This window comes from Zalophus californianus, chromosome 13 (genome assembly GCF_009762305.2).
Source record: "Zalophus californianus isolate mZalCal1 chromosome 13, mZalCal1.pri.v2, whole genome shotgun sequence".
Taxonomy (NCBI): Eukaryota; Metazoa; Chordata; class Mammalia; order Carnivora; family Otariidae; genus Zalophus; species Zalophus californianus.
Window position 1 is genome coordinate 8,351,521 of NC_045607.1, and position 26,419 is coordinate 8,377,939.

The following is a 26,419-nucleotide window of genomic DNA, read 5'->3' on the forward strand; positions in this document are numbered from 1 at the left end:
GGTCAGGAGCTGTTTGGCAATGTCATCTAGGCATTGTGAATCCATGGAGTAGACACCTGGGACCACCCACCCAACACCTCCTCCAGGAATCCCCCTTCCCGCCCCCGAAGGGCTCACAGGGGAGCCAATGCCAGACCAATGTGGCCTTGCTCCTGGCCCCGGATAGGGACAGACACCTTCCCCGGGATTTTCAGATTTGAGCCTAGAACATGTTTGAGGACATGTACTTCAGCTTAGCGTCTCTGTGCAGCTTCCCAGGAAGGTGTCCCACACCGTCATCAGCTCTACTTGTTAACCAGGGGATGTAGCAGAGGCATCGAGAGAGAGTGTGAGAAATGGAGTTTCTCGGACTCATCCTGGAGGTTCTGATTTCATTGGCCTCAAGTGGGTCTGGTCATTGCTCTCCAGGTGATTCTCACACGCACCCCAGTGAAGACATTCTGCTCAAAAGTTGGAACAAAAGCAAGCTCCGTCCTGGAGGAAACGTCTCGTGTGGTTGCTCCAGAGAGGAAAGGGAAGAATGGAAGCCATCCTGCTTTGTTTTTGTTTTGCACATATTGCTCAATAAATGAATCCATGCAGAGGGTGGAATTCGCCTTGTTTATCAGCGGCATGGACGCGGGATTACACTGCCTGACTCACCCTGGCTGGCTCCCACCATGGGTTCAGAAAGTATTTTGTAAAGGTCAGCTTGCATTGCTCCGCCCTCTGTGGTTTGAAGTGGAACTTGACTCCCTGTGTTGTCATAGTAATAATAACGGTGATAATTATGGCTGAGTGTTCCGTGCCGGGGACTGGGGCCCGTGCTGTGGGGGCGTGCTGCCCTCCATGTGGGGGGTTCTCCTAGCAGCCCTGGTTCATAGGTGGGAAAGCCAGGGCTTACACAGCTGCCACGTGCTGGACTTCAACCCAGGGGTACACTGCTATCCCAGTGGTGGCAGGGCAGGGGGGTGTCTAGCAGTTCAAAGGTTGGGCATTGGTGAAAACCCGAGGCAGAAGAGACAGTGTCACATGTGAGGTGATCTCACAGAAGCAGGTGGTACTTCCTCCAGGAACTGTGTGTTTCGTAAGGTCCAACTGCTACTCTTGCAGGTGAAGGTGGAGAGGACAAACATCTATTATGCACCAGCTGCATGCCAGGCTTGTCCCAACACTTGAACATCCTATTTCACTGACTCGTAGGCAGTTGGTAATTTTACAGTTGCCATTTTAAAGGGACATCCGAGGCACATCAGGTCACGCGCTGGAGGGGTGCCGGCTTCGTTCCCTCAGCTGGCCGTGCATGCCGTGCTGTGCCTAGAGAGCTGGACTCTCCAAAGCTCTCTGATAACCTCCGTGGCTGTCCCACTCACTCCTGCTCACTCCATTTCTCACCTGTCTCCACGTGCTTCCCGAATCCCGGCGCTGATCTGCATGTTCCGGCTCTCCCACGCCTCTGGACGCGCCCTTGGTTTCTTCCGCTCGGCTCCTGATTCTCCCTCCAGGACAAAGCCCAGATCCGCCTCCCTCTTCTTGCTGCTTTGCATGGCCTTGGGAGGCCTGCCTGGCCTCAGATGGCCCTCAGCCCGGCTGAGGGGAAGGGTGGGAGGCCCAAGCAGAAGAGGCTGTGATCTGCCTGGGTCCAGCGTCCAAGCTGCTGCTGCTATGGGTGCCCCGGGTCTCGGCCACGCCCATCCCCTGTATTGTTGACCAATAGCCTGGTCTGACGCTGAAGCAGAAGAATTTCCATTCAGTTGGGACTTCAGGACCGGGGTGGCTTCTCTGCCAGTAAGTGACGCTCTCTGCTACTGAAAGGCCTCGTGTTCCTGCCCCACTAAGCCTGGGGTGGTCACCACGTCACATCACCAGGGACATGTGTCTTCTGGGGCCGTTTCTCAGCTGGGAGCTGGCAAGTTTGTTTCTCCATGTCCCCTGGGGCAAGGGCAGGGGCAGTGATAATGAGCCCGGGTTCTGGCCTTGCTTTGCAGAGTGTGGTCCCCACTGCCCGGCCCGATATGGCACGAACAGCTGGAAAAACTGACCATGTGGCTTGACTATCTCAGAGGATTGCTCTATTTTTCCTCAGCATAATTTTTCCATGAATAATCTTTAAAGCTCTTTAAGTGGCTGTTTCTTTAGCAGTTTAATTGGAACATATGAGAACTGACAGTCTCTGTGGGGAACGAGATATCATGTTGAAAAAAAATCTGGTTTTCATTACATTTCTCTCAAGAAACCAACAGGCTGCCCAACAGACCACTCATTGATTGAAGAGAAAAGAGCCCAGGGCCTTCGAATAATAGCTTTGTAGTGGGCGGGAGTCAGGATGATGAATGGTCCTCAGAACTCAGGGTCCAGAGGCAGACAGATGTGGGCTCTGGTGTTATCTACCACTTGCAGGCTGAGTGACCTTGGGTAAGTCACCTGGCACCTCTGAGCTTCATTCTACATCTGCAAAACAGGAACAGTGGCCTGACCCGGCAGCCTCCTTGTGAGGAGGAAATGACACAGCACCTCCTTCCTGAAGCAAAGGTTTCCTGACCCTGAGCCAGCCCTGAGCCAGGTGCTGGTCAGCCAGACTGGATTAGAGAGCTGACGTTTTGCTTTCATGGGGTTTACAGTCAAGTGGGGGCCAAAGACAACTATGCAGATAATTACACCGGGGAGGGACCCATGCTTTGATAGGAGGAAAGAAATAACAGATATGATAAGAGCAATAACTACACCAATAGTACGATTACCACGCCAATAATGATGGTGGTGATGCTTAACAGCTGGTCTACTTTGCACATCTACAGGTGCCAGAACCTGTGCTAAAGACTTTACACAGGTGCAAGAACACTGCCTCCTAGGCATGGTTGTTATCTCGACGCTACCATGTGGGACCTGAGGTCAGGAGGGTTAAGGAGCTTGCCTGGGCAAGCAGCGGGTGAGCAGCGGAGCCACGAGCTGCGCATCTGAGAACACGGGAAGGTTGGAGAGGAGCTGGAGGGTCTGACATCCAGGCTGGCCCAAGAGTTCCAGCCGATTGAGTGGCATATGCAGAAGGAGCAGCAAGGGCAAAGACCTCAAGATGACAGACAACAGAAGCTACTAGAGAAACTGCAGGGAGCCAGCCTGGCAGAAGAGCTGAGGGCGGGGACTGTGTGTGCGGTGGGGGGCGGGGGGAAGAGGGGGCAGCCAGAGCTGCAGGGTCATGTGAGGGGCCTGGAGTTTAACGAGGGGAAGGTGTAGAGATTTTTAGGAGGAGTGGTGATGTAGAACCAGGGTCAACAAAACAAATATTTGAGAAAAGTGTCATTTTAGATTCATGAGTCCTTGGGCTTCACTGTAATTCAAATGGAAGGCGTCAGAAGCGATGCACTGTTTTCCTGGCCAGCAGCCCCGTCCTCAGCTGTCACTTCTTACCCCTCAGAGGCGCCTTGTGCAGGCAGCACCCATCTTTGGGGCTGGAAGACACTCCTTCCCTTGGGTGCAGGTGTCTAGGGAGAGCAACCTGGAGGGGCCTAGCCTGCCACCTGAGTCGGCTGGCCCGCGCCAGGAGCCAGCATCCTCCTCTGCCCACCCATGTGGACCAGCAGGCAAGCCTGAAACACTCCAGAAAAGACCTTCTGCTCAGCCAGATGTTTCTCTCAGGAGAAGGGAGAAATGGAGGCAAGAGTTGTTGACCTGCCCCCTTCGCCAGGGGTTCAATTTGCAACGGGAGGGCTTCCACTGAGATGCAGGCCCAGTGCTGCCGGCACACATGTCCTGAGTTCTCAGAGAGGGTGGTGACCCCCATCTTCGGGGCCAGGCGCTCCAGTCCCTCGCTCTCCAGCGGCCTGCACTTGCCTTCATGGCACCCATCCACTTGTAACTAAGGAATGAGATGGGATTTCCTATTGACCAGAGTCTCCCACCAGCACCAGCTCAGGGAGGCGAGGGCCGTCCGGGCCAGGCATGGGGTTCTGGCTACAGAGGGGCGGGCTCTGCAGAGGAGGACGGGGAGCCTCGTTCCCATGGGTTTCCAGCAGCATCCCCGTCCTTGCCCCGGGTCTGCACTGCTCAACTGAAGCAGTCTGGCAGCCGGCGGCCGCTCACGGGCTACTTTCCAAGTCTTGCACACTGGAAGTTAATGGGAGGCAGCTGTGGCAGAGGGGACTCGGAGTCACAAGACTCGAGTTCCAGTCCAGCCTCTGCCTGGGCTGCCGGGAGCTCGGCGTCCAGTCTCCTTGGCCTTCCGAGCCCCTCTGTGTTGGAGAAGGGGTGTGACCATGGCTGGATCTGAGGCTTCTGACAGCGTCATCAGAGCACGTGGTGCACGTGGCTCATGGGCTGAAGGGGGTTCCTGGCTTCTGGACTGTGTGTGCTGCCCTCCCCGGGGCTGCCCTCTGGCACTTGGGGACATGAGGCCCTGTGCACAGAAAGTCCTCTCAGGCCAGGTTTCATGGGCGAGCCTGGGAGCCGGTCAGTGTTACAGTCACACACATTCTTTGTTTCTCATACACGCAGCTCTCACGGGTCCTCACCGTAAGCCAAGATCTGGCTCACACATCATTCAGAATGCCCTGGGTCATTTCTTTCTGAAAAATGGCATCCGATCCCCCTTCGACAGTGGTGAGGCCCAGATGCTTTCTCCCTGGAGTCAGAGCAAGCAAGGCCAGGGAAGCCACTGGTGCCACGCGCAGAGCTGGGCCACAGCATGGCAGCAGAGTGGGATGGAAGCAGGCTGGCATCTCTGTTCCTCTGCTTGACCTTGACTAAGATGAGAGATGAGGAACAGAGCAGATGTGAACTTCCAGAGTGGAGAGGCAGACACTGGCTTCTCGGCTCTCAAGCGCCTCCCCTGAGCTCCTTAATTCATCCTGAGAATCTAAAAGCGCTAACGGGGGAGACTATGGAAAGGGGACTCCCCACCCTCACCCATGGGGTGCTTTTTCTGCTCACTACTCTCCAGTGGAGGGGGAGGTCTCCACAGACCACTTCGGGAGCTTGAAATATGTCCCCAGCAGTTGGGAGACCAGGGGACTCCTAGTGCCTTACTCAGGCATGGGAGCCCACATGGCCCCAGCCAGTGGACAGCGGTGGCCACACCAGGGCTAGCTGCATTTGCAGGCCTGTCAGGACAAGGCTGGGTGTGGCCTCCCACCGACCACACTGGGCCCCCTGTGAGGACAGCCGGCATGGAGTTAAGGGCTGGCAGGGACCCAAGCAGCAAGGAGCTGGCAGGGGGCACAGACTCTGTGAAGGGGCTGCAGTGGTCCCAGAATGGATTGGCACATGCCCGGGCCAAGGGACCTGGGGACCTCTGAAAAACCCATGAAAGTGCTCATGTGAAGAAGCATCAGTACACCAACTGTCACCTGGAGGGTTCCAAGACACCAGCACCCACTGTTAAGACTGTGTCCTTCGCCCCAGCCCCCAAGGTTAGCAAGCCAACAGAGACAGAGGGAGTCCTGGTGGGGAGAAAGGCCAAGCACCCCGAACCCTGACCATGAGAGATCAGGCCCCAGCTAGGGGGAGTGAAGAAGATTTAATGTCAAATCAAGTTTGGAGTTGTGATTCTTACACAGAACCGGCCTTCCAAGAACTAAGCAGGGACAGTGTGTGACTCAAAAGTGTCTCTAGGAAAGGCCTGATGTGCCAAGGTTGTCATCCAAGGCAGTGATGACTGCATAGACGCTGTACTTTCTATTACTGTACTTGCATAGACACAAAGGGCAATGGGGGCAGAGTCCAGGGTGCTCTGGGACCCTCAAGTGCATCCCTCTTGTTCCACGCATGGGATACAGGTGACCAGTCCAGACCCCTGAGCTTAGCAACTGGCTCTGCTCCTTCTTCCATACGAGAGATGAGGGGGTGAACGCCCCAGTACCTCCCCCCAAAGAACAAGGCTATCGGCCCTCATCTCATAGGGTAGGTGTGAGGGTCCTGAGTGAACACACAGGAAGCGTTTACAACAGTGCCTGGCAGCGAGTACCAGCTCAATGCATGCCAGTTCCTGCCACCACCACCACCATCACCACCATCATCATCTCTGAGCCTCTGTTTCCCTACCACGAACCAGCTGGTGTGGTGGTTTTAACACATGTCCACAAATTCTCAACACTGCCCCCGTCGAGTGGTCAGGTCTGCGTCCCCTCTCCTTGGACCTGGGTGAGCCTGTGTGACTGCCTTGACCCACAGAGCGTGGCAAAAGCAAGGCCACGTGACTTCTGAGGGGGGGGTCACACAGATGCCGTGACGCAGCTTCCACCCTGCTCTTGGGACATTCGCTCTGGGGGAGCACTGGCAGGTAGGAGCTGACGACTCTGAGGCTGCCATATGGTAAGGAAGCCCAGGCCACACGTATTTATGTGTTCGGCCCCAGCTGTGGCCCCGTCAACAGCCAGCACCATGTGCGTCCAGATGATTCCAGCCCCTAGCCACTGAGTCCCTCTCAGCCTTCAAGTCCTTCCGGCCGAGGCCCCAGACACTGTAAAGCAGAGACAAGTCATCCTGACTGTGTCCTGCCCTATTTCCTGACCCACAAAGCCCGTGCCTGTAACAAAATGGTGGTTCTGTGCCACTGGGTTCTGGGGTGGCTGGTTATCAGTGGTGGTACCTGGCGCAGCTGGTGAGTGGTGAGTCGGACTTGAGGGGAGGGCCCTCCGGCTCCCGGTCTCCTGCTCTCTCGGCTGTGTGGTGCTGTCCCTCCATCAGGACAGCATCAGAGCCTGCCCTGTGCAGGCCACGAGCCAGGGATGCTGAGTGGCAGGCATGTGCCAGGTGCTGTGCTGAGGGCTTTCCTGGCACAGCCTCAGTCCTGGGAAGTAAGCCTACATGAAGTATTTATTCCGACGGCCGTGTCACCGACGAGAAAACCGATGCTCGGAGGGAGTAAGCCGATGGCCCAAGGTCCCACAGCTGAGAAGGGCTGGAGCCGCGCCGCAAACTCAGGTCTGCCTGACTCCAAAGCAGGGCTTTTCCCCAGAAGGCAGTAGGACGAGGAAGACACAGAGGTATGTGGAGAGCAGGTCTAAAGGTACAAGTACAGAAACCTGAGGCCCGTGCTGAGATTTTCCACGGCCTTGCTTTGCTGCCAAGGACTCTTGAGAGAAAACCTGTCAGTTGGTTCAGCCACGAGGCGGCGGGGCTCACAGAATCTGGAAATGTCTTCATCGGTTCCAAGGCACATACAGACATTACTTGCCCCCTCTGGGGGGGGGTCAACGTTCTTTATGATTTTTGCTCTCCAGGAAAATATTAGTTCATTTATATAAACGAAACATTACATCCAGGGGGGATGGGGATTGAAAACGTGGCATTCCTGGCCCTCTCTCCTCCACAGCCCAGAAACTGAGAAGGTTTCTCCATTTCCGTTCTCACAGTCTATTTGTCGGTGCAGGGCTGCCGGCACGGCCACTCCCCAGGGTGGAGAGTGGGCAGCTCTCTGTGGGGCGCAGGGGCCATCACAGACACGAAGGGCACAGCCTCAGCCCGGGGCCACATTGACACTAAGCAAGCCCTCTGAGAGACCCAAGTCCCGGCTCCTCCCCGTGCTGGGTCAGCAGGTCTCCGCGCCTGAGGCAGGCGAGCTGGTGAGAGAAGCGGGCACAGCCACACGGAAGGGTCAGGGAGCCCACCAACTATCTTGGTCTTGCTCACACTGGCCTCCTCTGGCTCCTTCCAGTGCCATGCCTCCTTGCCCCCTCATGGCTTTTGCTGCCTGTCTCCCTGCTAAAGCCTGAGCTCCATGCGGGCAGGTCTTTGCCTCATTCCACTGGGAACCTGGCTCGTTGCAAGGGCCTGTCACAGCAGGCCCTTGGCCTGGATATCCTGAGTGCACGAACCAATGAAGGCATCTTGGGTCCTCTCGCTGGCAGGTGTGGGCGGGTGCCGGACTGCTGGAAAGGGAACCCAGAGCTGTAGCTTCAACCCCCATCCCGAGGAGCTGAGGGAGGCTGCGTTCCTCCCATTCCTGGGACTGCAAGAGGCACATTCCTGTCCCTAGGCCTGACCGGGCTCCTGCCACGCAGCCTGGTCTGATTGCCAGATGGGGGAAGGCCTCCTGGGAACTGCCCCTCTGGTCCCGCCCTCCACAGGACCCGTCGGCTGTCCCAGGCTGCAGCGGTACCCGCCTCTGTCCTCGGAGAGGCTTCGAGGCTGCGGGTGGGAAGCCAGGACCACTGAGCACATCGGAAGCCTTCCAGACACTCCCGGGCCCTCTGGTGATCAATGAAAACCTTAACATCCTGCTCCCAGGGCGGGAGCCAGGGCTTTGGAAAACTGGTGGAAAACACTCCTGTGAGCCGGCTCGCACCACTGTGTGAAAGTGCTGCATCAGCACTTCCCCAGAAGGGAGTGTGGAGTCAGCAGTCGGCAGCCCTGGAGCTGCCTCCCAGAGCCCAGCGCCTGAAGGGTCTGGCCAGGAGCTCAGAGGCCGGGCTGGAGAGGCGAGGACAGGCGAGCGCAGCTATTTCCCCAGGACCTCTGTGTGCCAGGCTCTGGGGATGCCAGGCAGGGTCCTTATGTTGGGGGGAAGGCAGACGTGGGACAAATATGCACAGATAACGCTTTAATCCCCACAGGGGGAAGTGCTGTGGAGAAGTACAGACCGGCTCAGCAAGAGCGTGGAACACTGGGTTGGCAAAGTTTCTGTAAAAATCCAGATGGTGAATATTTTAGGCTTTGGAGGCCATAGGGTCTTTGTCCCAACCACTCAACTCTGCCACTGTCATGGAAAGCAAACAGACAATATGTCAACGGATGGGTGTGGTGTGCTCCAATACAAAAACAGGGGCGGGCTGGATGTGGGCCACAGTTTGCCAACCCTGGCGTAACAGGGGCCTGACCAGGAGGATGGGGGTCCGGTGGGAGGAAAGCACCCCTGAGGCAGTGACATTTCATGAAAAGCCAAAGGCTGATTCAGTGACAGAGGCACAATCGTAACACTGACGACAATCACATCATCCTAGTAAAGTGACACTTGATGACAGTGTTCTGTGTATCAGGCACTGGACGGTTTCACACCCGTGGTCTCAATAAATTCCCACAACAACCATGGGAGGGAGGCATTATGGTCTTTATAGATGGAGAAACTGAGGCTTGGCAGGTATGCCACTGTTCTGTTTGCTCCCGCAGAAGCTAAGTCCTCCTCAGCTCAGCGATCACTGGAGTTAGTGACACCTTTTCCTTCCCAGGTCCCTCAGCCTACAGGTGCCGGTGCCTCACTATTCTTTACATAATTCCCATTTCAGCTTCATTCAAGTCTCTTCGTATGAGCTGGGGTGTGGTGGGGGAGTAATTCTCTTTCCTGCCGGGATTCTGACTGATGTGGCAGTTGGTTAATTTGCTGGGTTCTGACCTCACATGGCTAATAAACGACAGAGCCGATGGAGGGGACAGTGGCTAAAACAGGAAAGTCTGGTGGACCCTGAGGAGGCTGGGCCAGGGGCCGGGTCCTGGCTCCCAGGCCCTGGTTTCCATCGTAGGCAGGGGTCAAAAGTCGGTACAGCTCCTCCTTTCCTGCCCGGGGCTCAGTGAGAGGGCCCGTTCTTGAGGCCCCCAATTAGCAGTGTTAGTTTTCTGAGCCTGGCTCCTGGTCTACAACCTCCGGCCTAGCAGGAGGAGCTGGTGGTGCTCAGTGCGGAACTGGGCTGGGGGCACAGATGGGGCCCTGGTCTCTTCTTCAGGGAGGAGGTAGTGAGGCAGGTGCTGGTCAACTGAAGGGACCATTTGGGTCAGACAGATGCCTGGGGGAAGGGGAGGCCTCTGCTGCCATGGCTGAGGCTTGGGAGGCGAGGCTGCCTGGGCTGCAGGTGGGTGTGCAGGGCAATGGGAAGGAGGAGGCTCTCTGAGGCTCAGGGATGAGGCTCCAGCAATAAGACCCTTCTTGTGCTCCAGGCTAGTGTGCACCAAAGGCCCCCCTGGAGCCTCAGCCTGGTCCTTCCTTCCTTTCATCCCTTCATCCATGAACCCGGGGAGGCTCGAGCATCCGTAGAGCGCAAGCATTATGCCAGGTGCTGGAGACTTATCCAGTGACCCATCCGGTGACCCATTAAGTGAGGCCCAGTGAACAAAGAGAATAATTACAAATGGGGGTGTCATAAAGAAACAAAGAGCTGAAATAAAGTCTCTCTGAGTTTAGAACGATGAGCAAGAGCCAACCATGGAAACATGAGGGAAAGGCATTCAAGGCATGTGCAAGAGGCCTGACTGGAGAAATTTCCAGAGGCCTCACTTCTCTCAGGCAGAGAGGAGGCTCGAGTTTGGCCTGTGGATGGAGAGAGGTGCTAGAGAGAGGCAGAGGTCTTAGCCTCCCCTCAAGGCAAGGCTAAGACCCTCCCTCTGCCATCTCTCTTCCTATGCCATGCCTTACCCCCCCACCCCCCATGGCTTTGCTGCCTGTCTCCCTGCTAAAGCCTAAGCCCCATGTGGGCAGGTCTTTGCCTTGTTCCCCGGGTACCTGGCTCACTGTAAGGGCCGGGCTCACAGCAGGCCCTCCCATCACTCCCTGCTCAATGGCTCCTGCATGCATGGAGCGGGAAGTGGGGACGGGTCAGACACAGCAGGGGCAGAAGTAATGGAAGCCTGCAGCAGGAAGGGGCCCTAGGAGATGAATCCTCTGGCACTGTCCGAAGGGTAGAAAGAAAGTGTGACTATGGGGGCTTCTTGGCACGCAGGGAAGGCCAGAGACTTGGCTTATCCTGTTAAGGCACGCTAACCAGATAAGGTAGCAAAGGGCTCTTACTCAGACTAATTTGAGGGAGACTCAAGGGCAGAAAGCTTTTGATTTAAGCCCACTCTGCTCCAGAATTTTGGCATTACCTCCTGAAGAAAGTCTTAAATGGTTAGTGTTTGCTACCATTCCTTCTATGGCCCTCAACAATTGCTTTAGAATCCTGCTGCTATTACCTACATCCCTCTGATGGGAACCCTGTCCCCAACCCCCTTAATCACTAGGGACACTGTGTGTATGTCCCAAATACGTGAATAAAGCTGATGTTCCAGGAGGGTGAGCCATCTGCGTTTGGAGGCACCAACTCCCCAGGCATCCTGTGCACCAGCCCCCCTCCAGGGCACATCAACCCGAGCCTGGGCAGCAGGCCCAATGTTAAGGGCCCAGGCGACTTGGAGAAGAACCTAAGGTTTTCTCTACCTGTGCATGTTCCCAACCTGGGGTTCTGATCTGCCCTCTCTTGGGGCTGTTGGGCCCCAGGCTTTTTCAGGGAGCCCCAGCCCAGAGGTGACCCACAGGGGCCACATGGATTAGGAGCCTGGAAGGTTGGTATACAAGGGCTGCTAGGACCGTGGAGTCTGCCAACCTGCAACTCAACTGGGCCCTTGATGTCACAGTCAGGGCCAGCCCCGGCAGCCATGCCTGGGCCATTAGTGGGTATGTCCCCACTCGAGGTGGTTACAGTACCTGCGAGATCTTCCTTGGAAGAGACCAGTCTCGGAGAGCTGCTTCCCGGTTCAATTCTGAGTGACAGTCTGCAAACAAAGATTTTCATGAGATCAGGGGGGCTCTGGTATATCAGACGGGGACTGAACACACGGGGGTTTGGACTCAGGAGACAGGACTGCTGCTAAGGGCTAGAGTCTCAGAGCCCAAGAGCCCTTTGGGGTCTGCTCCAGATCTCAAGACAAGCCTGGGGAGTAGGTACATTTATTGTCTCCTTCTATCAGATGAGGAAACAGCAGGAGCAAGGTTAAGTAGCTTCCCCAAATTCATGGGCTAGCAAGTGGCAGGGCAGGCAATCCAACCCAGGACTGTCTGACCTGAAATCAGGGTTTTTAATCATTACACTACACCCCCTTCTCAGAGGCCCCAGAAAGGCACAAGGCAATGGACGTGTTATGAGGACTGGCACCTCAATTCTTATTATATTATATTATTAATTAATTAATATATATTAATATATTATTAATATAATTTATTATTATTATTATCTTTTAAGTACTGATTAATAATCTCTGGGTGAAAATGGTGGAGTGAAGCCAGATGCCAGACTCCCCCTCTCCCAACAAAACCAACAAGTAATTAGAAAGGCTTAGGAGTAGAATTTACCAGCTGCAACTCAAAAAGAAAAGGGGCATGGACTGAAGCCATGAACTTCAGAAACTTGCAGCCAAGGAAAGAAAAGGAGAATTGTGGAGTTTGACCAAGAGGTGTGACATAGGAGGGCTCCAGTATCCTGCCCTCTGAGGCTTCTCGGTAGGTCTGAGCAAGAGTCCCTACCTTTCTCCCTCTTCAGATGTTGGCAAGAAATGGATGAAATGGGTGGACAGCATGGTGGATACTCTGGCAGAAATGAAGGTTCCCTTGAGGGGGTGATTTGAAACCTGAGGGTGCCCCTTTCTGGAATGGGATGCAGCCCCCAATGAGGTGGAAGAAACCCTGATACAGGCCTTTTAATAGAGCCCCCACATCTAAAACACACTGTGTGCTCCCTGCCTCGGTGGGAGTCTGAGCCCTACATCCCCCCCAGGCTACAGAAGGTAAAGACAAAGCACCCTGACCTCACAGCATGGCAGGAGGAAAAGCCAGCCCACCTCACATACATGGGAACAGGGCCAGATGTCACCTCCCTCCATCCAAGCCATGGAATATCCAGATGGAGCTTCTCAAATGGGAGGAAGACAAAAAGAAATGGTATGGCAACCTAGCAAACATCCTCTCACACAAAAAAAGGAAAGAAAAAGGAATAGAGCAGTGTCCACATTGCTCAGCCCAGGAGGCAGCCCCCAGAGATACAAGGAAATCCCCCCAAGTGCTTTGAGCAGGAGAACAGCTTATTTGGAACATGGGTTGAATAAAGCAAGACCTGAAAAATGAGATGATGACACAAAGGAGCAACATGGAAAGGGAGATTGGGGTCCTAGGGGGCCAATCAAGGATCAGATGAATATCTAAGTAGAGACAGATTGTCTGAGCATCTGTGAGGAAAAGACAGAGATTATAGCTTCTAGGAAGAAGCTAGGGGACATGGAAGGCAGACAGCACCCAACATATGGATGCCTGGAATCCCTGAAAGAGGAAAGCCAAGAAATGGCACAGAAGACGTCAAAGATAACCCAAAGAATCCCTCTGAAATGAAGAAAGGGCATGCCATGTTCCAGGGAAATTTGGTACAGAACACTCCACTCTGAACCATTCCTCTTGTTGTGCCTTTGAACTCCAAGGAATCCTTTACCCACCAGGCAGATAAAGCAAGTCACTTACAAGAGGAAAGGATCAGACTGCTCAGACTTCTCTACAGCAGCATCCGGTGTCAGAAGGCAACGGGAGCAGGGTCTGCAAGTGCTGGGGCAGAGGCGCAGAGGCGCACAGGGCTGTGAGGCGAGGCCGTCACATGTGGACGTTTTCACGAGGGAAATCAGAGTGTGCAGGACTTTCGAAAGCCTGCCTCATGGGGAAATCCAGCTAAATAAGGGAGTTGTTAAAATAAAGATTTCAAGAATGGAAAAGCTGTGGAAGAACACAGGTGGTAAGAATTAAATCTGTTTAAAAACACTAAGCAGTAGGAATGATGGTTCCTGAACATAATGTGTATGCTATAAACTTGGACTGTATAGTAATAATAACACGACTAACAAAAAATTGGAAGATGGTGAAGGGGAGGTGAAGGCGGGGGAGAGGGCTGACATTCTCATCTTTTGTAACCAGTCAGCTGACCCTGTGCACAGTGGAGACCTGGTTAAAACAGGACTCACTGGCTCAAACCTCTTCATGTTTTTCCTGACCTCTCTTAGTAATCTGACAAGGCTCTTTTAGGAAATTATATCTCTTGTGCTGAAGAAATATTTATTTGAAGAGCAGCTAATTCCTTACATTTTATTTCAGTTCCTTTTTCTGGTTAAATTAAAATACTTTCAATTAAAAATAGCAAGTGTAGCATGATCCAATTTTAATAAGTTCTATCATTCCATCCAGCCATCTGTCCATCTTTCTCTGTGTCTCTATGTACTCCCTATGCATTAAAAATGTCCAGAATTATGTTCACTTAATGTTAAAGGTCATGCTTTCTAAGTGGTAAGAATTGGGGTAATTTTTCTTAAATAAGATAAAATGGACAAAGAGTCGAGAAAAATAAGCACTGTTTGGGACCCGTGGCACAGTATCTCCCAAGCAGATGGGGGAGGGTTTTCAGAAATGCTCCATCATCAGGTAATAACAAAGCCACTGCATCCTTTTGGGTGGGGAGCAAGTTTTGGGACATGAGTTGGGCCATCGGACATGGGTTCCTCAAGCAGAATCACAAGCCCTGCATGTCCTGTGTCACTCAGAGCTGGGGCCTCCCTGGAGAGGGAACCCATCCATGGTCTGGGCCCTGGGTGGGGAGAGTGCAGGCATCTTCCCTTCGTTTGCCCACTTGGACCACAACAAAGGGCCTTTGTAAAATCCAGGCTGACTGGTTAGCAGTAAGCGCAGGGGGTGTTCAGTGTCCTTCAGAATGGAAGGAGTAATTACTCACGACCTGCAGCTTGTCCAAGGATTATCTCATGGTCAGAAGTATTTATAGACCATTCTTCTCCTTAAAGGATATTAGTGTTAATGAAAAACTGCTGTCTCTTTAATTGTACTACAGACACATGAATGGAAAATATTATCCCAGAACCTAAGTGGGAATAATTTCACACTCTGGGGTACTCTTTTCAGGAACAGCAAATGCTTTGTAAGCAAAATGAGCTTAATTTGTGGCAAACATAATTTTAATGGTAATCTCTGGCCTTCATCTGTTTTTGTTCCTATTATGTAACAGATCACAATTTCATATTATCCTCTGCTCTAAAAAATATTATACAATAACAACTAAAGACATTATGTCTATGTTCCCAAAGATGGCTAATTATTAGAACCACCCAGGGAGCTTTGAAAAAATACAAATTTCCAGGCTCCACCACAAACATATGGATGGTTAGAAAGCTTCCCAGGTGATTTTGATTCACAGCGAAGGTGGAGAACCACTACTGTAGACATGGCCAGATGTGGAGCTGTTTCAACAGCCGTCCCCAGGGACCTAGTGAGCATATCAGGAGTGACCAGAGGGGTCTCTAGTGGCCACAGTTCCCTACAATTTTCAGTGATTTTGATGAAGACCAAGTAATCGAACTGGTCAAATTTCCGATACAAAGCTGGAAGAGAGAAAAAATATATATATTGGATAATGGGATTCCAAGGAACATGACACCCGGAAGCAGCCAATAAGATGAGATTTGAAAGAATATATATAAAGTTGGCATTTAGGGGGAAATGATCAGTTACCAGATGGATGAGATCTGCCTTGATATATCAGGTAATACGAAAAGTACTGAGACTCTTGGTTGGCCTCAAGCTCAAAATGAGCCAAGAGGATAGCCAATCAATGTGGCAGACAGAGTTGATCTGAAAAATCCTCCTTCTCCCCCTAAATACGTAGAAATGCTGGATAAATCCCCAGGTGCCGCAAATGAAGAACCAACTGAAAGCCAGAGCACGGTGAGGGGAAGATGAAGACAAAGAGCCCACGGGGTCTTTGTGGGACCCGAGTCTGCTCCAAAGGGCTGCGTGGGATGGAGATGGGGCCTCAGCCACTGCCAGATGGTGAGAGTCCTGCAGAAGGCTGGGGCCGCAGGGAGCCGCCTCGTCCACGAAACGGGCTCTCAAAGAACTGTCAGCCTAGAGGCATGGCCGGAGCGCGGCCCTTCCACCCAGCGCTGTGAGCAGGGGTGGGTGGGGGGAGTCACTTGTGAGGACCCAGAGCACAAAGCCTGCACCACGCACAGCTGTGGAGTCCAAGTTCATGCTACCCATGCAATGTGGGAAAGCCAGGCCGAGAAACTGACAGAACAATGTCCTCAGGTCTACAGGGCCTGGGCGTCGGGGGCCAGAGGTTGCACCACGTGCTTGCGCTCGTGTGTGCTGGTTTACGGGTGCTGCTGCGGTGACCTTTTGCAAGCCCTGCAGGTGGCAGCTCACTGGTCCCAAAGGGGACAGGGGGTGAGAGAGCGGCCGCTCACTTGTAGTTGTCATCTTCCACAAACTTCTGGAGCTCTTCGATGTAGCGTACAGACTTCAGGTACTTCTGCACGTGGGGCAGGGTTGTGAGGTGATCTGCAACACACGGACAGAACCCACAGGCTTCAGTCTCTCCCCAACCCTGAATGAGAAGTGTAGGAATCACTGGTTCAATCTGCCCTCAAGGAGTGCCTACCTCTCAGATGGCTGGGCCACAGACCACAGACCCTGAAGTCACCACAGCTCCTTGGTTGGGGAGAGAAAGGCCCCCAGAACGGACCAGAGCTGGGTGTCTGTGCCCTTAAACAGGTTTCCACTGGGGAAACTGGGCAAACCTCCCATCCCCTGCATGACAAGAATGAGAGATGAATGAACAAACCCCATCCAGCCCGGTGCAGAGGTCCAACCCAGGTCCTAGCACAGCTTGGGCTGGAGCTGCTCCATCCTGGGAAGAGTGGGAGGGGCCTAGACGCCTGGGCACCTGTTCTGCACCAGGCTATGTACCAGGTGGTTTCCAGAAGGCATCTACTTAACTGTCACACCTCCTTCATTTGGGGGAAATAATATGGCCACTGCACAGAGAAAGAAACTATGGCAGTTGGCAAAGATCACATCATTGAGAGGTGGCAGAGCCAGGTTTCAACCCTGTCACTGGACGCCTCGGCCACACTGTACCCCACCTCTGTCCCAGATACCCTCCACACACCTTCATGGTCCCTGCACTCCAAGGGGGTCAGAAATCCTCTAGGGTCCTCTCTGCCATTGCTCACGGGGTGGGACAGAGCAAGCTGAAGGAAGAGGGGGAGGCAGTAAAGGGGGGTGTGAAGAGCAGAAAGGGGGTGGGGAGGGCCCCTCACACTTGGGGACGTGCACCCAGGTGCTGTGAGGAGCTCCTGGTGGCCCTGCCCCTTAACTGCAAGATTTGGAACAGGTCACTCTGTTTCTCTAGAGCCTCAGTGTTCTCGTCCTGGGGATAATGACACCTGCTTCACGAAGCTGATGACATCTGAATGAGGGTGACATTCGTACGAGGATTTACTGAGCTCTAATGAAATGTTGGATGTGCTAAGGCCTCTGCACACGTTATGTCCCCATTTCTACCAATGAGAAAACCTCACACTTAGAGACGAGGAAGTGACTTCAGGAGGCAGAGCTCAGATGTGAGCCCGAGTCTGTCTGACCCCAAAGCCGTGTGTGTAATCACCCTACAGGACAGTGGGACAGTGAGTGCTGACTTACTTGTGAACGGAAAGGGCCTGGGCAGGGGAGGACCGTACGGAGAGTCTGGACCCCTCGCATCTCCTCCAGTCAGGACAGCTGATCTGGAAGCACCTGTGCAGGGGTTTGGGGCAGGGGGTGGGTGGCTTCTGCTTCAGCAAGCCCGCCCCACAGAACCGCACCCTGGCTTCCCTGTGGCCCTCCCAAACGGAAGTTGTTAGTTTTCTCATGCCCTTGTACTGCACGTGGGGTTGGTTTCCTTCCTGTCCCCCTTTGCTGCTTCCAGACTTTTATTCCTCCACCCGCTTGTGAGAACCCTGCTCCGCAGAGGCACATTTCTGCAGCTCTACCACCTACTCCCCTCTTCATTGCTGACTCCTCCCAGCTGGCGCCCCGGTCATTCTTGCCCCTTCCTGGGGAACTTGGACACCTCGCTCACAGCTGCATTCCACACCCCAGAGTCCACTGTCATCCTGGGTAAAATCAACATCTGCATGGATGGCCCATCCAGCGTTCTGACTTCTCTGTTCCTTAACCTCATCTCTGACAACTGGTCATACTTTGGATCCGGTCATGTATAGCAGAGCCTGGCCAGTTTTTACCAAGTCAGCTCCCTTTTTCTGCTAGGCCCACAGCTAGATTACATTTCCTAGCCTCCCCAGCAGAAGTGATGAGCACCATGTACAAATCTGGTCTGTAAAACCTACTCTTGTATGATTCTCTCTTCCTCCTGCATCTGCCAGATGGATGCAGACTCCACTAGTGGACCCTGAGGCCATAGGACATGGTGGAGCCACGACATGAAGGAACCCAGGTCCCTGAATCCTCTTGGAGGAGAGCTGCCAAGGGGCTGCCCACAAAGCTCTTCATGGATGAATGACCTGGGAGCCAGAAAGACCTGGGCCCCATGGTTCCCCAGATGTGTGATCTTATTAGACAAGCAACTTAACTATTTGCAGCCTCAGTCGCCTTGTCTGTAACGCAGAGATGAGAACAACTAGTTTTCCTAGTCTTTGAGGATCAAGCCTGTGGGTAAGGGGTCCAGGACATGTTGGATGTTCAAGATATTAGAATGAAGAGCTTTGTAGAGTTTTCTACAGCTTTCTCACTGATAAGGTGCTGAATCCAAATTTCAGTGATGTAAGATTTTACAATTCCAGCAACCAGGGGTACTAACCGTAGCTGCAGGAAACTTGTAAATCAGCGATTATTCGGAGAATATTGTTCATCTGATTGGATCTTTGTTCGTTTTCCATGATGCTGCCTGAGGCAGGATATGCAGAATCAATGTAGATTAAATCCAGAAGATAGATCCCTAAAATTAAAGAAGGTATTTAGTAATGGTGGGCACTCATCATGAATCAGAACAAAATAGCACAAAACAGCACTGCTGTGCTAGAAGGTATAAAGGGTGATTTATGGAAAACCGAGATACTATTCTGACTTCCAATCCTGACTACTAATTTCTCACACAGACTGCTCCACTGCAGTCAAGCTTCTGAGTGACAACCAAAATGAATGCTGGGAAGATTTTAGCTGGGAAGATTTAGCTGGGAAGATGCTAAAATCTTGTGAGAAGTTCATATACTCTCCAGCCACAAGGGTTTTTACCTCTAACCCAACTGGAAAATAACAGGACATGAACGGGACAGATACTTGTATTTTTCACCGATAGCGTTGGATCGATCTAAGGTGTCCTATCCTGGGCAATGCCCATTTGGACTGAATTCGGTTTTTTATTTATTCACTTAGCTATGTGTCTGCCTCTTTTTCTATCTACACACACACACACACACAAACACACATGCACACACACACCCCCCAAAATCACAAATTAACTAAAAGAAGAAATAAAAAAAAGCAACAGTCCTTGGTACAAAGAACTAAGGCTAGATAGAGAATTTTCTTGAGGGCGCTTAATAAGAAAGTAATGTGTGATATGAAAACATGGTTATGATAGGCCAGTGGTGAGCCTTGGCACAGCCTCCTGGCATCACCCCGGCTGGGATTCAGCCAGTGATAGGAGAGGAGGGCTGGCTGAACAACATGATCCACACCTCGGGCTCTCTGGAGGTGTGCGTGGACAACGGACGGGATGTCATCCCAGCAGCCCTCTGTAAGCACTGCCACTACATCTATGATACTGGTGGGCTGAATAGGAGTAGCAATATAAAGCAGAATTCAAGGCAGCAAACACTGGACAAGGCAAAGAGAAGGAACCGATATTAATGAAAAGCACATTTGATTGAGAAGATCTAATGACGACAAATTTCTATGCACAAAGCAACACTGCATCAAAATATACAAAGCAAAAAATTGCCGGAAATGAAGTGAGTTCAACAAAGCCACAATCATAGAAGGAGCCTTTGGAGTGTCTCTTCCAGAATGTGTGTGTGTGTGTGTGTGCACTTGTGCATGCTCACATGCACGCAGCTGTGGGCACATGTGTATAACTACAAAAATATACACACATGTGCAGGTATATATATGTATCTGTGCATATATGGATATTGAGTAATGAAATTAACAAGCTTGGTGTTATATAAATGAAAATAATCATTCTTTTCAAATACCCATGGAATACTTACAAAAATTGGTTCTATATTAGACTATAAAGAAATGCTCAGTAAGTTCCAAAAAGTAAATGCTGTATTACCCACATGCTTTGACCTTACTACAATACATCTAGGATTTAACAATAAATATAGAAAGAATTCTAACTGATTAGAAAACACACACACACACACACACTCATATGCAACTCTCAGGTCAAAGAAAAAGCAAAAAACATAAAACAAACTATTTGAAGATAATGTCAGTAAGAACACTATATATCAAACTGTATGAATTTGACCAAAGTGGTACTCAGAGGAAAATTTATAGCCTTAAAAGTTTACTATTAAACTACTAAGAATTATGACAAATACAGATAACCCCGTATTTGATATAAAAGTGGGGTTTTTTGCATGGATGGACAAGCACTGCACTGACTTATACATGCATTATCTTATTAATCCTTACAACAACCCATTTTATAGAGGAGGAAAAGGAAATGCAGAGGGGATGCATAACTTGCTCCACGCCACACAGCTGGTAAATGATGGAGGTAGGAGTCGAACCCAAGCCTGCCTCCCCAGAGCACAAGCTTCCTGCCATCACAGTGGACCGCTGGTGCTGGATACCATGAGTCATTCGTCTGCTTTAAAAATAGCTACACATTGTTACGGGAAACCATTAAATCATAGAAACATATGCTAGCACTTCTAATTGGAGCCATTTCTACTTCCTTTCTTTCTAGTGGCACCATGTTTCCAAAATTTTAATAATTAGAAATAATTTCCCTTGTATGGAAGCTCCAAGTTTTGTAGGTTGAAATCCACAGACGGATTCTCTCTTTGGATCTTGTTTTGTCTCTCCCTTCTTAAAAATGTAATTCAGTTACCTCCCCAAGGATTCAGCGGAGGCAATCCTGAAAATCCCATTACCGCTTCAACCACAACAAAAAGTATCCTCTGGTGCCGAGCACGAGGTGGCATGAAAGGGGACGCGTGGCACCTCTGTTCTAGCTGCAAAATCTGTGCAGACCTGAACCAGGCTGCCTGAGTGGCAGAGCGAAGGCTCTGCCAGAAGCAAACTCTGGGGAGCAGGATAAGGGAAGGGGTGGGTGGAGAACGGCGGCTTCCGGAAGACCCACGACAAGCTGGGAACTTCCCTCTTTACCCATGAGACCCTGCCATCAACCCCTGAGGGTGGAGGAGATAACGAAAGCTCAGAGAAATTAAGAAACCTGTCTAGGCCTCACAGTGGCTGTGTGGGAGTGGAGCCCAGGTCTGTCTGGCTCCAGCGCTTGTGTTCCGACCCACTCACTGGCCTCAGAAACACATGGGGAATCGGCTTTTCTCAAATAACACCCTCATCCTGGAAGGCTTGCTCTGTGCTGCCCTTTGAGGACTGAAGCTGGCCCCTCTGCTTCTTCTCAGGTCCCTGTTATGCAAAGGGAGGCCAGGAGATGCTCTCCTTCTAAGGGGTGGCACACCATTTCTAGCCCCCAGTGCCCGCTTGCACCCTGGGGGGCACAGGGAGCTCACTACTCCATCAGGGCTAATTTCCCCCTCCACAAAATATGCAGACTCCAACATCTGTCTACCCCCCAGGGCCTGAGAGTACAGGCCAACACTGTGACACGCTGAGGATTCAGCGGGGGGGGGGGGCTCCCCAAAAAGGCCTGTCCCCAGCAACCTGGGCAGACCTTGAGCCTTGGTAATGCCTGCACAGAAACTCCATCTAAACATCCTTTCAGTCCCACAACAGAAACTGTCCCAAAGGCAGCAAATCTTTTACAGTTCATTCTGTGCAAATTCAGGGGAAATCATTTCAGCACTGTTACTGGCCCATAACTGGAAATATTTAAAAGCCTAAACCGTAATGAAATCATAAGCAGAGTCACCCCCCACTTGCCCTGTGCCTGCACTGTGCTCGGGCACCACATACAGGCTCACAAATGCAATACGAGACTTATTTGTATCATTTGTGTATTTAACGTCTGATTCCCTCATCAGGCTTAAAACTCATCAGAGCAGGAAGTGGGTCTTGCTCCAGAGCTCAGTCCCCAGCAGCTGCAAGAGAGCACGCAGGAGCTCCTTGGTAAACACTAGTTGAATGAAAGACTGCATGAATGAAGGCATTTTATGTAAGCCAGACAATAACCTTGCAAAGTGCATTACTACCCCCGTTTTGTAGGGGAAGATAGAGACACCGAGAGTCAAGTGCTGATAATAGTAAAATACAGAAATAATATTTTCATAAATGTTTTTAAAATCCAGTATTTATTTCCTTTTTTAATTACTTTATTTGAGTGTAGTGGACACACAATGTTGCATTAGTTTCAGGTGTACAACACAGTGACTCACGAGTTTATACATTATGCTGTGCTCACAGGTGTAGCCACCATCTGTCACAATGCTGTCACAGTATCACTAACTATATTCCTCCTGCTGTGCCTTTTACTCCCGTGACTTATTCATTCCACAACTGGAAGCCTGTATCTCCCGCCCACTTCACCCTAAAATTTAATATTTAATCAAATTAATTTAATATTTAAGTAATAACAAAACGGAGCACTTACTACATGCCAGGTCCTAAGCTAAGAGCTTTGCCCAGATTACAGGATCATAACAATAACACAGCTGCCAGAGAGGTTTTATCTTGCTTTTTACAGAAGCAGAAACTGAAGCTGGGAGAGTTGCTTCGCCTGTGTGAGGCCACACAGCTGGGAAGTGGCGGAGGCAGGACTGAACACGGGTCTGTCCCACCATATCATCAGGCCTTCGTTTACCCCAGTCAGGTCTTCTGGTGCCTGGCAGCCAGTGAGGCAAGATGGGGGCACAGCTGGACCCGGAGGTACCCAGGCTGTGGCTCTCCCTGCCTACTTTCCCCTGTAGGGTCCACACTCTCCAGGAGGCCTCACAACTACACTGCGGCTACCTCTCCACGTCTCCCATCTCCTCACCTCGGCCTCCCTGGCACTCACCGTGGCATATCTTTCCCAGGTCCCGCCGTCACTGGGCCCACCCAGGCCTGAAGGCCCTGCTAGCTCCGCCACGGGACGGGCAGCAGTGGTGTGTGTGTGTGGGGGGGAAGGCATGGAGCCAGGAGACTTGGAACCCTGGCCTTGCCACTTCCCAGCTGGGTGGCCTCAGTTTCTTGACTGTGGTTGGGGGTAATGAAGGTGGTCATGAGGAGTCTCCTGGCCCCGGGCCTGGACCGCTGAGCTGACCCTGAGCCTGCCTCCACAGCCAGGCCCCACTTGGAAGAACATCGGGATGCCCATGGGAGGGATGCACCCATCTGGGTTTGCCATAACCATGGATGGCGCCCAGATGCCGACCACGTGGCGGCCACCCACCTCAGACAGGCCAGTGCTGGGAGATTCCATCTGGATTGGGACGGCGCAGCTGGAATGTCTCAGCTCCCGTCCTATTTATACAGAGTTACTGCAGCAGACGAGCCTGTGTTAATGGCCTTGTTAAGATGGACAGTAACTGGACCAGCCACTGGCCCTGGCTGCCACAGGGCTGAGCAACGCCAGAGCCCAGGGCTAGACTGGGAGGTGCAGACGCCTTGCGAGAAACAACTGTGCTAGTAACAGCCATGGTCTGCGACAGGAAAGGCCGGCCTCGCCTGTGCCACCGCACCCACAGGTGACCGGCACTGAAGGTACGCTTACTCTCCACTTTACAGAGAGGAAAAGTGGCTTGCAAGTGGGGGCAGCAGGATTTGAATTCAGGCCCATCTAACTCCAAAAACTGGGGACAGAGAGCCATGCTGAGGGCTGGGGCCTGGGAGTCATTGGCCAGCACGGGGATGAGGGTCCCAGCCGCCCATGCTGCAGCCTGCCCCACTCCCAGAGGATGCTTCTGGCAGCTTACATCTGCCCCCGTGGCTTGCCCACCTGCAGACTGGACCTCCTTTGAGATGGACAGCTACCCAGAACGTACTTCTGCTCTGCCCCCTCCTTCCACACGCCACACAGGGCTCGGTGACACCCTGTGGCTGCGATCTAAGTGCCAAGCAGACTGCCACGGTGGGGCACACAGCCCCGGGGCCGGGCGTGGGCAGCCCTCAGCTGGCTCTGCGCTGGATGCCCTCAAGGGCATATGGCCAAACCTTCCTGCCGGTGAATGAGGGGGGGTCCCCCCACCAGGGGTGTCTACAAGGCGCGCCGGCCCTGAGGAGAGAGCGCCAGGCTGACAAAGGAGGTGCTCTCCTGAACAGACACCTTCTCTTAAGCTGAGGGACACCCATGGTCCGTGGCGCAGAGCCTGCCTGAAGCTGGGCGCCCTCCACGTCCCGGAGCCAGAGCTGCGGCTGGCACCCGGGCTCCGCCACAGCCCAGAAACTCACTGCTCTCTTGTTTCTCCCATCGCCACCCGCCTCACTTCCATCCCGAGGATGGTTTTGGTTTTTCTCACACAGCTATCTATTTAATAGGAAAATTCTGCTGTGTTGAGGGGAAAAAAACCCTCCACAGCATAAAAATATGCCACAGTTCCATCTGACGCTTTCCTTTTTCTCTCTCCCTTGCCTTTAAAACTTGAGATGAAAGACTTTTTTTCCATGTTCTCCTGCTCTGCCTTGAAAAGATCACTTTCAAACTTCAGAAATGAGGAGTGCTGGCACCCAGAACTACACTTGTGTGGTTTGATCACGTAAACTGTCTTGATAAATTCCAAATGAAATAACAAAGCAGCAGCTCGTTAGGGTGTTTTGTTTTGTTTTTTAAAGAGAGCACAAAGCAATTCCACCTCCTGCAGGAGGAGATGTCAGCAGGCAGCTCAGGCTCCCTGTCAGATGCGAAGACTGTGACTTTTACTTAGTGCCACTAATTACTATCAATCATGCAAAACACAGACTTCAGGACAAATCCTCCCTTAAAGAATAGTCCTTATATGAAATGTGTTGGAAGCTCACTGATGTTGAGACAATTGTTTCCCAGGTCTGAAGAAAGGGGGCAGACCCAGGCAGTCACATGTTAGGTGGTCAGAGACCATGTTTCTTAGATGAGCACATGGACTCATTTATTTCTTGGTGTTGAGGCTAATGAATCACAAAGGCACGTGGGCAAAGTCCTGCAGCCTGCACAGAATCCTGGGGTCCAGGGGAGCCAAATCTCCTCCTGGCTCCCCGAGGTGAAATGAGGACACAGTCATAGATCCTCTCATGCCATGGGGATTACCTGGTAATCCACAGATGCAGTGGGGTAACCTACTGTTTGCTAATGTTCTCTAGGGAGCTATGGGATCACAGAGCAAATGCCAGTATTCTGATCAGCAGTAAGAAAGGGTGTGAGGAGGAGGTATTAATCTGGTTAATATTATCTGGCTTGTTTTGTGCTAGACACAGAGCTAAGTAAATTACACGTACTATCTCATTGAATCCCTCAACAATTCTATTGGCAGTGGAGAAGAAACTAGCATCTGTGTCTGCCTAATATCTACCCCAATTCTTTTGGAAACAGCCCTGACTTTTCCTTTGGGGGAAACTGTATCGCCCATACTCATAATCCATGTGGTTCTGGTAAACCTGGAGCAATTCCATTCCTTCCCCTGCCCTGGGGGTAAAAACAAATTTTTAAAAATGAACCATTTGGGTAAGAAAAAAACACTCCAAATAATTCAGAGATGAAAGAAGAAATTAAAGTTAAAATCACAAACTATCTGTGTACAGGATACAGTCAAAGCTACAAAATGCCATTCAGAGAAAAATCCATAGCTACAAATGCTTATATCAATAATTAAGAAAGTTGAAAAAAGAAATGAACCTAGTATTTATTACAGAGAACTAGGAAAAGAACAAAACAAAGCAAAAGGAAGTGGGAGAAAACAATTAAAAATACAAAAGCAGAAATTATTTAAAAAAGTAAGGCCTGTAGGGTGATAAATAAAGCTCAAAGTTGGTTCTCTGAAAAAGTCAAAGTTGACAAATCCTTTGGTATGTATGATGAAGGAAAAACGAGAGACAGAGAGAGAGAGAGAGAGAAAGAGAGAGAGAGAGAGAGAGAGAAAGAAAGAAAGAAAGAAAGAAAGAAAGAAAGAAAGAAAGAAAGAAAGAAAGAAAGAAAGAAAGAAAGAAAGAAAGAAAGAAAGAAAGAAAGAAAAAGAAAGAAAGAAAGAAAGAAAGAAAGAAAGAAAGAAAGAAAGAAAGAAAGAAAGAAAGAAAGAAAGAAAGAAAGAAAACACAGATGTATAATGTTAGGGATGAGAGAGAGAGAATATGATTCCAAATATGGAGGACATGTTAAAATAGGAGTATATGTCATTTTTATGGCAACATATTTGAAAATCTAGATGAAATGGGTGCTTACTAGGAAAATCTACCTTCCCAAAATTGTTTCAAGAAGAGGCAAACACCTTTAATTATCAATAAAGAAAAAATATTAATAATATTGAGAAAATGCTCTAATTAAATATTTATAACTAAATATCCAAATGGCTTTGTGGAGCCCATCTATAAAACCTTAAAAGAACAACTGATGTTATTTAAACTGTTCCAGACCATAGAGAAAATCAGAAATACCTGCAGTTCTTTTTATGACTCTAGCATAACCATTATACCAAACCTGACAGAAATGGCATTAAAAAGAGACAGGGGCACCTGGGTAGCTCAGTCAGTTAAACATCTGACTCTTGGTTTCAGCTCAGGTCATGAGCTAAGGGTCATGAAATCAAGCCCCGAGTTGGGCTCTGCGCCGGGCACGGAGTC

General features: G+C 51.1%; 1 protein-coding gene across 7 annotated transcripts in view; it reads right to left on the bottom strand.

The window, feature by feature from the left end:
* Window positions 1-26,419, bottom strand: part of RALGPS1 (Ral GEF with PH domain and SH3 binding motif 1) — a 227,364-nt gene that overhangs the window by 35,086 nt on the left and 165,859 nt on the right. For all 7 annotated transcript variants that reach the window (XR_003523545.2, XM_027614312.2, XM_027614311.2 and 4 more), the window contains exons 9-11: window positions 18,336-18,473; window positions 15,943-16,036; window positions 11,366-11,433 (exon numbers count right to left, since the gene is read on the bottom strand). Coding sequence is in view for 6 of the 7 variants with exons in the window: in XM_027614312.2 (XP_027470113.1) it covers window positions 11,366-11,433; window positions 15,943-16,036; window positions 18,336-18,473 (300 nt within the window). In the remaining variant the exon portion in view is untranslated. The remainder of the gene's footprint in view (window positions 1-11,365; window positions 11,434-15,942; window positions 16,037-18,335; window positions 18,474-26,419) is intronic.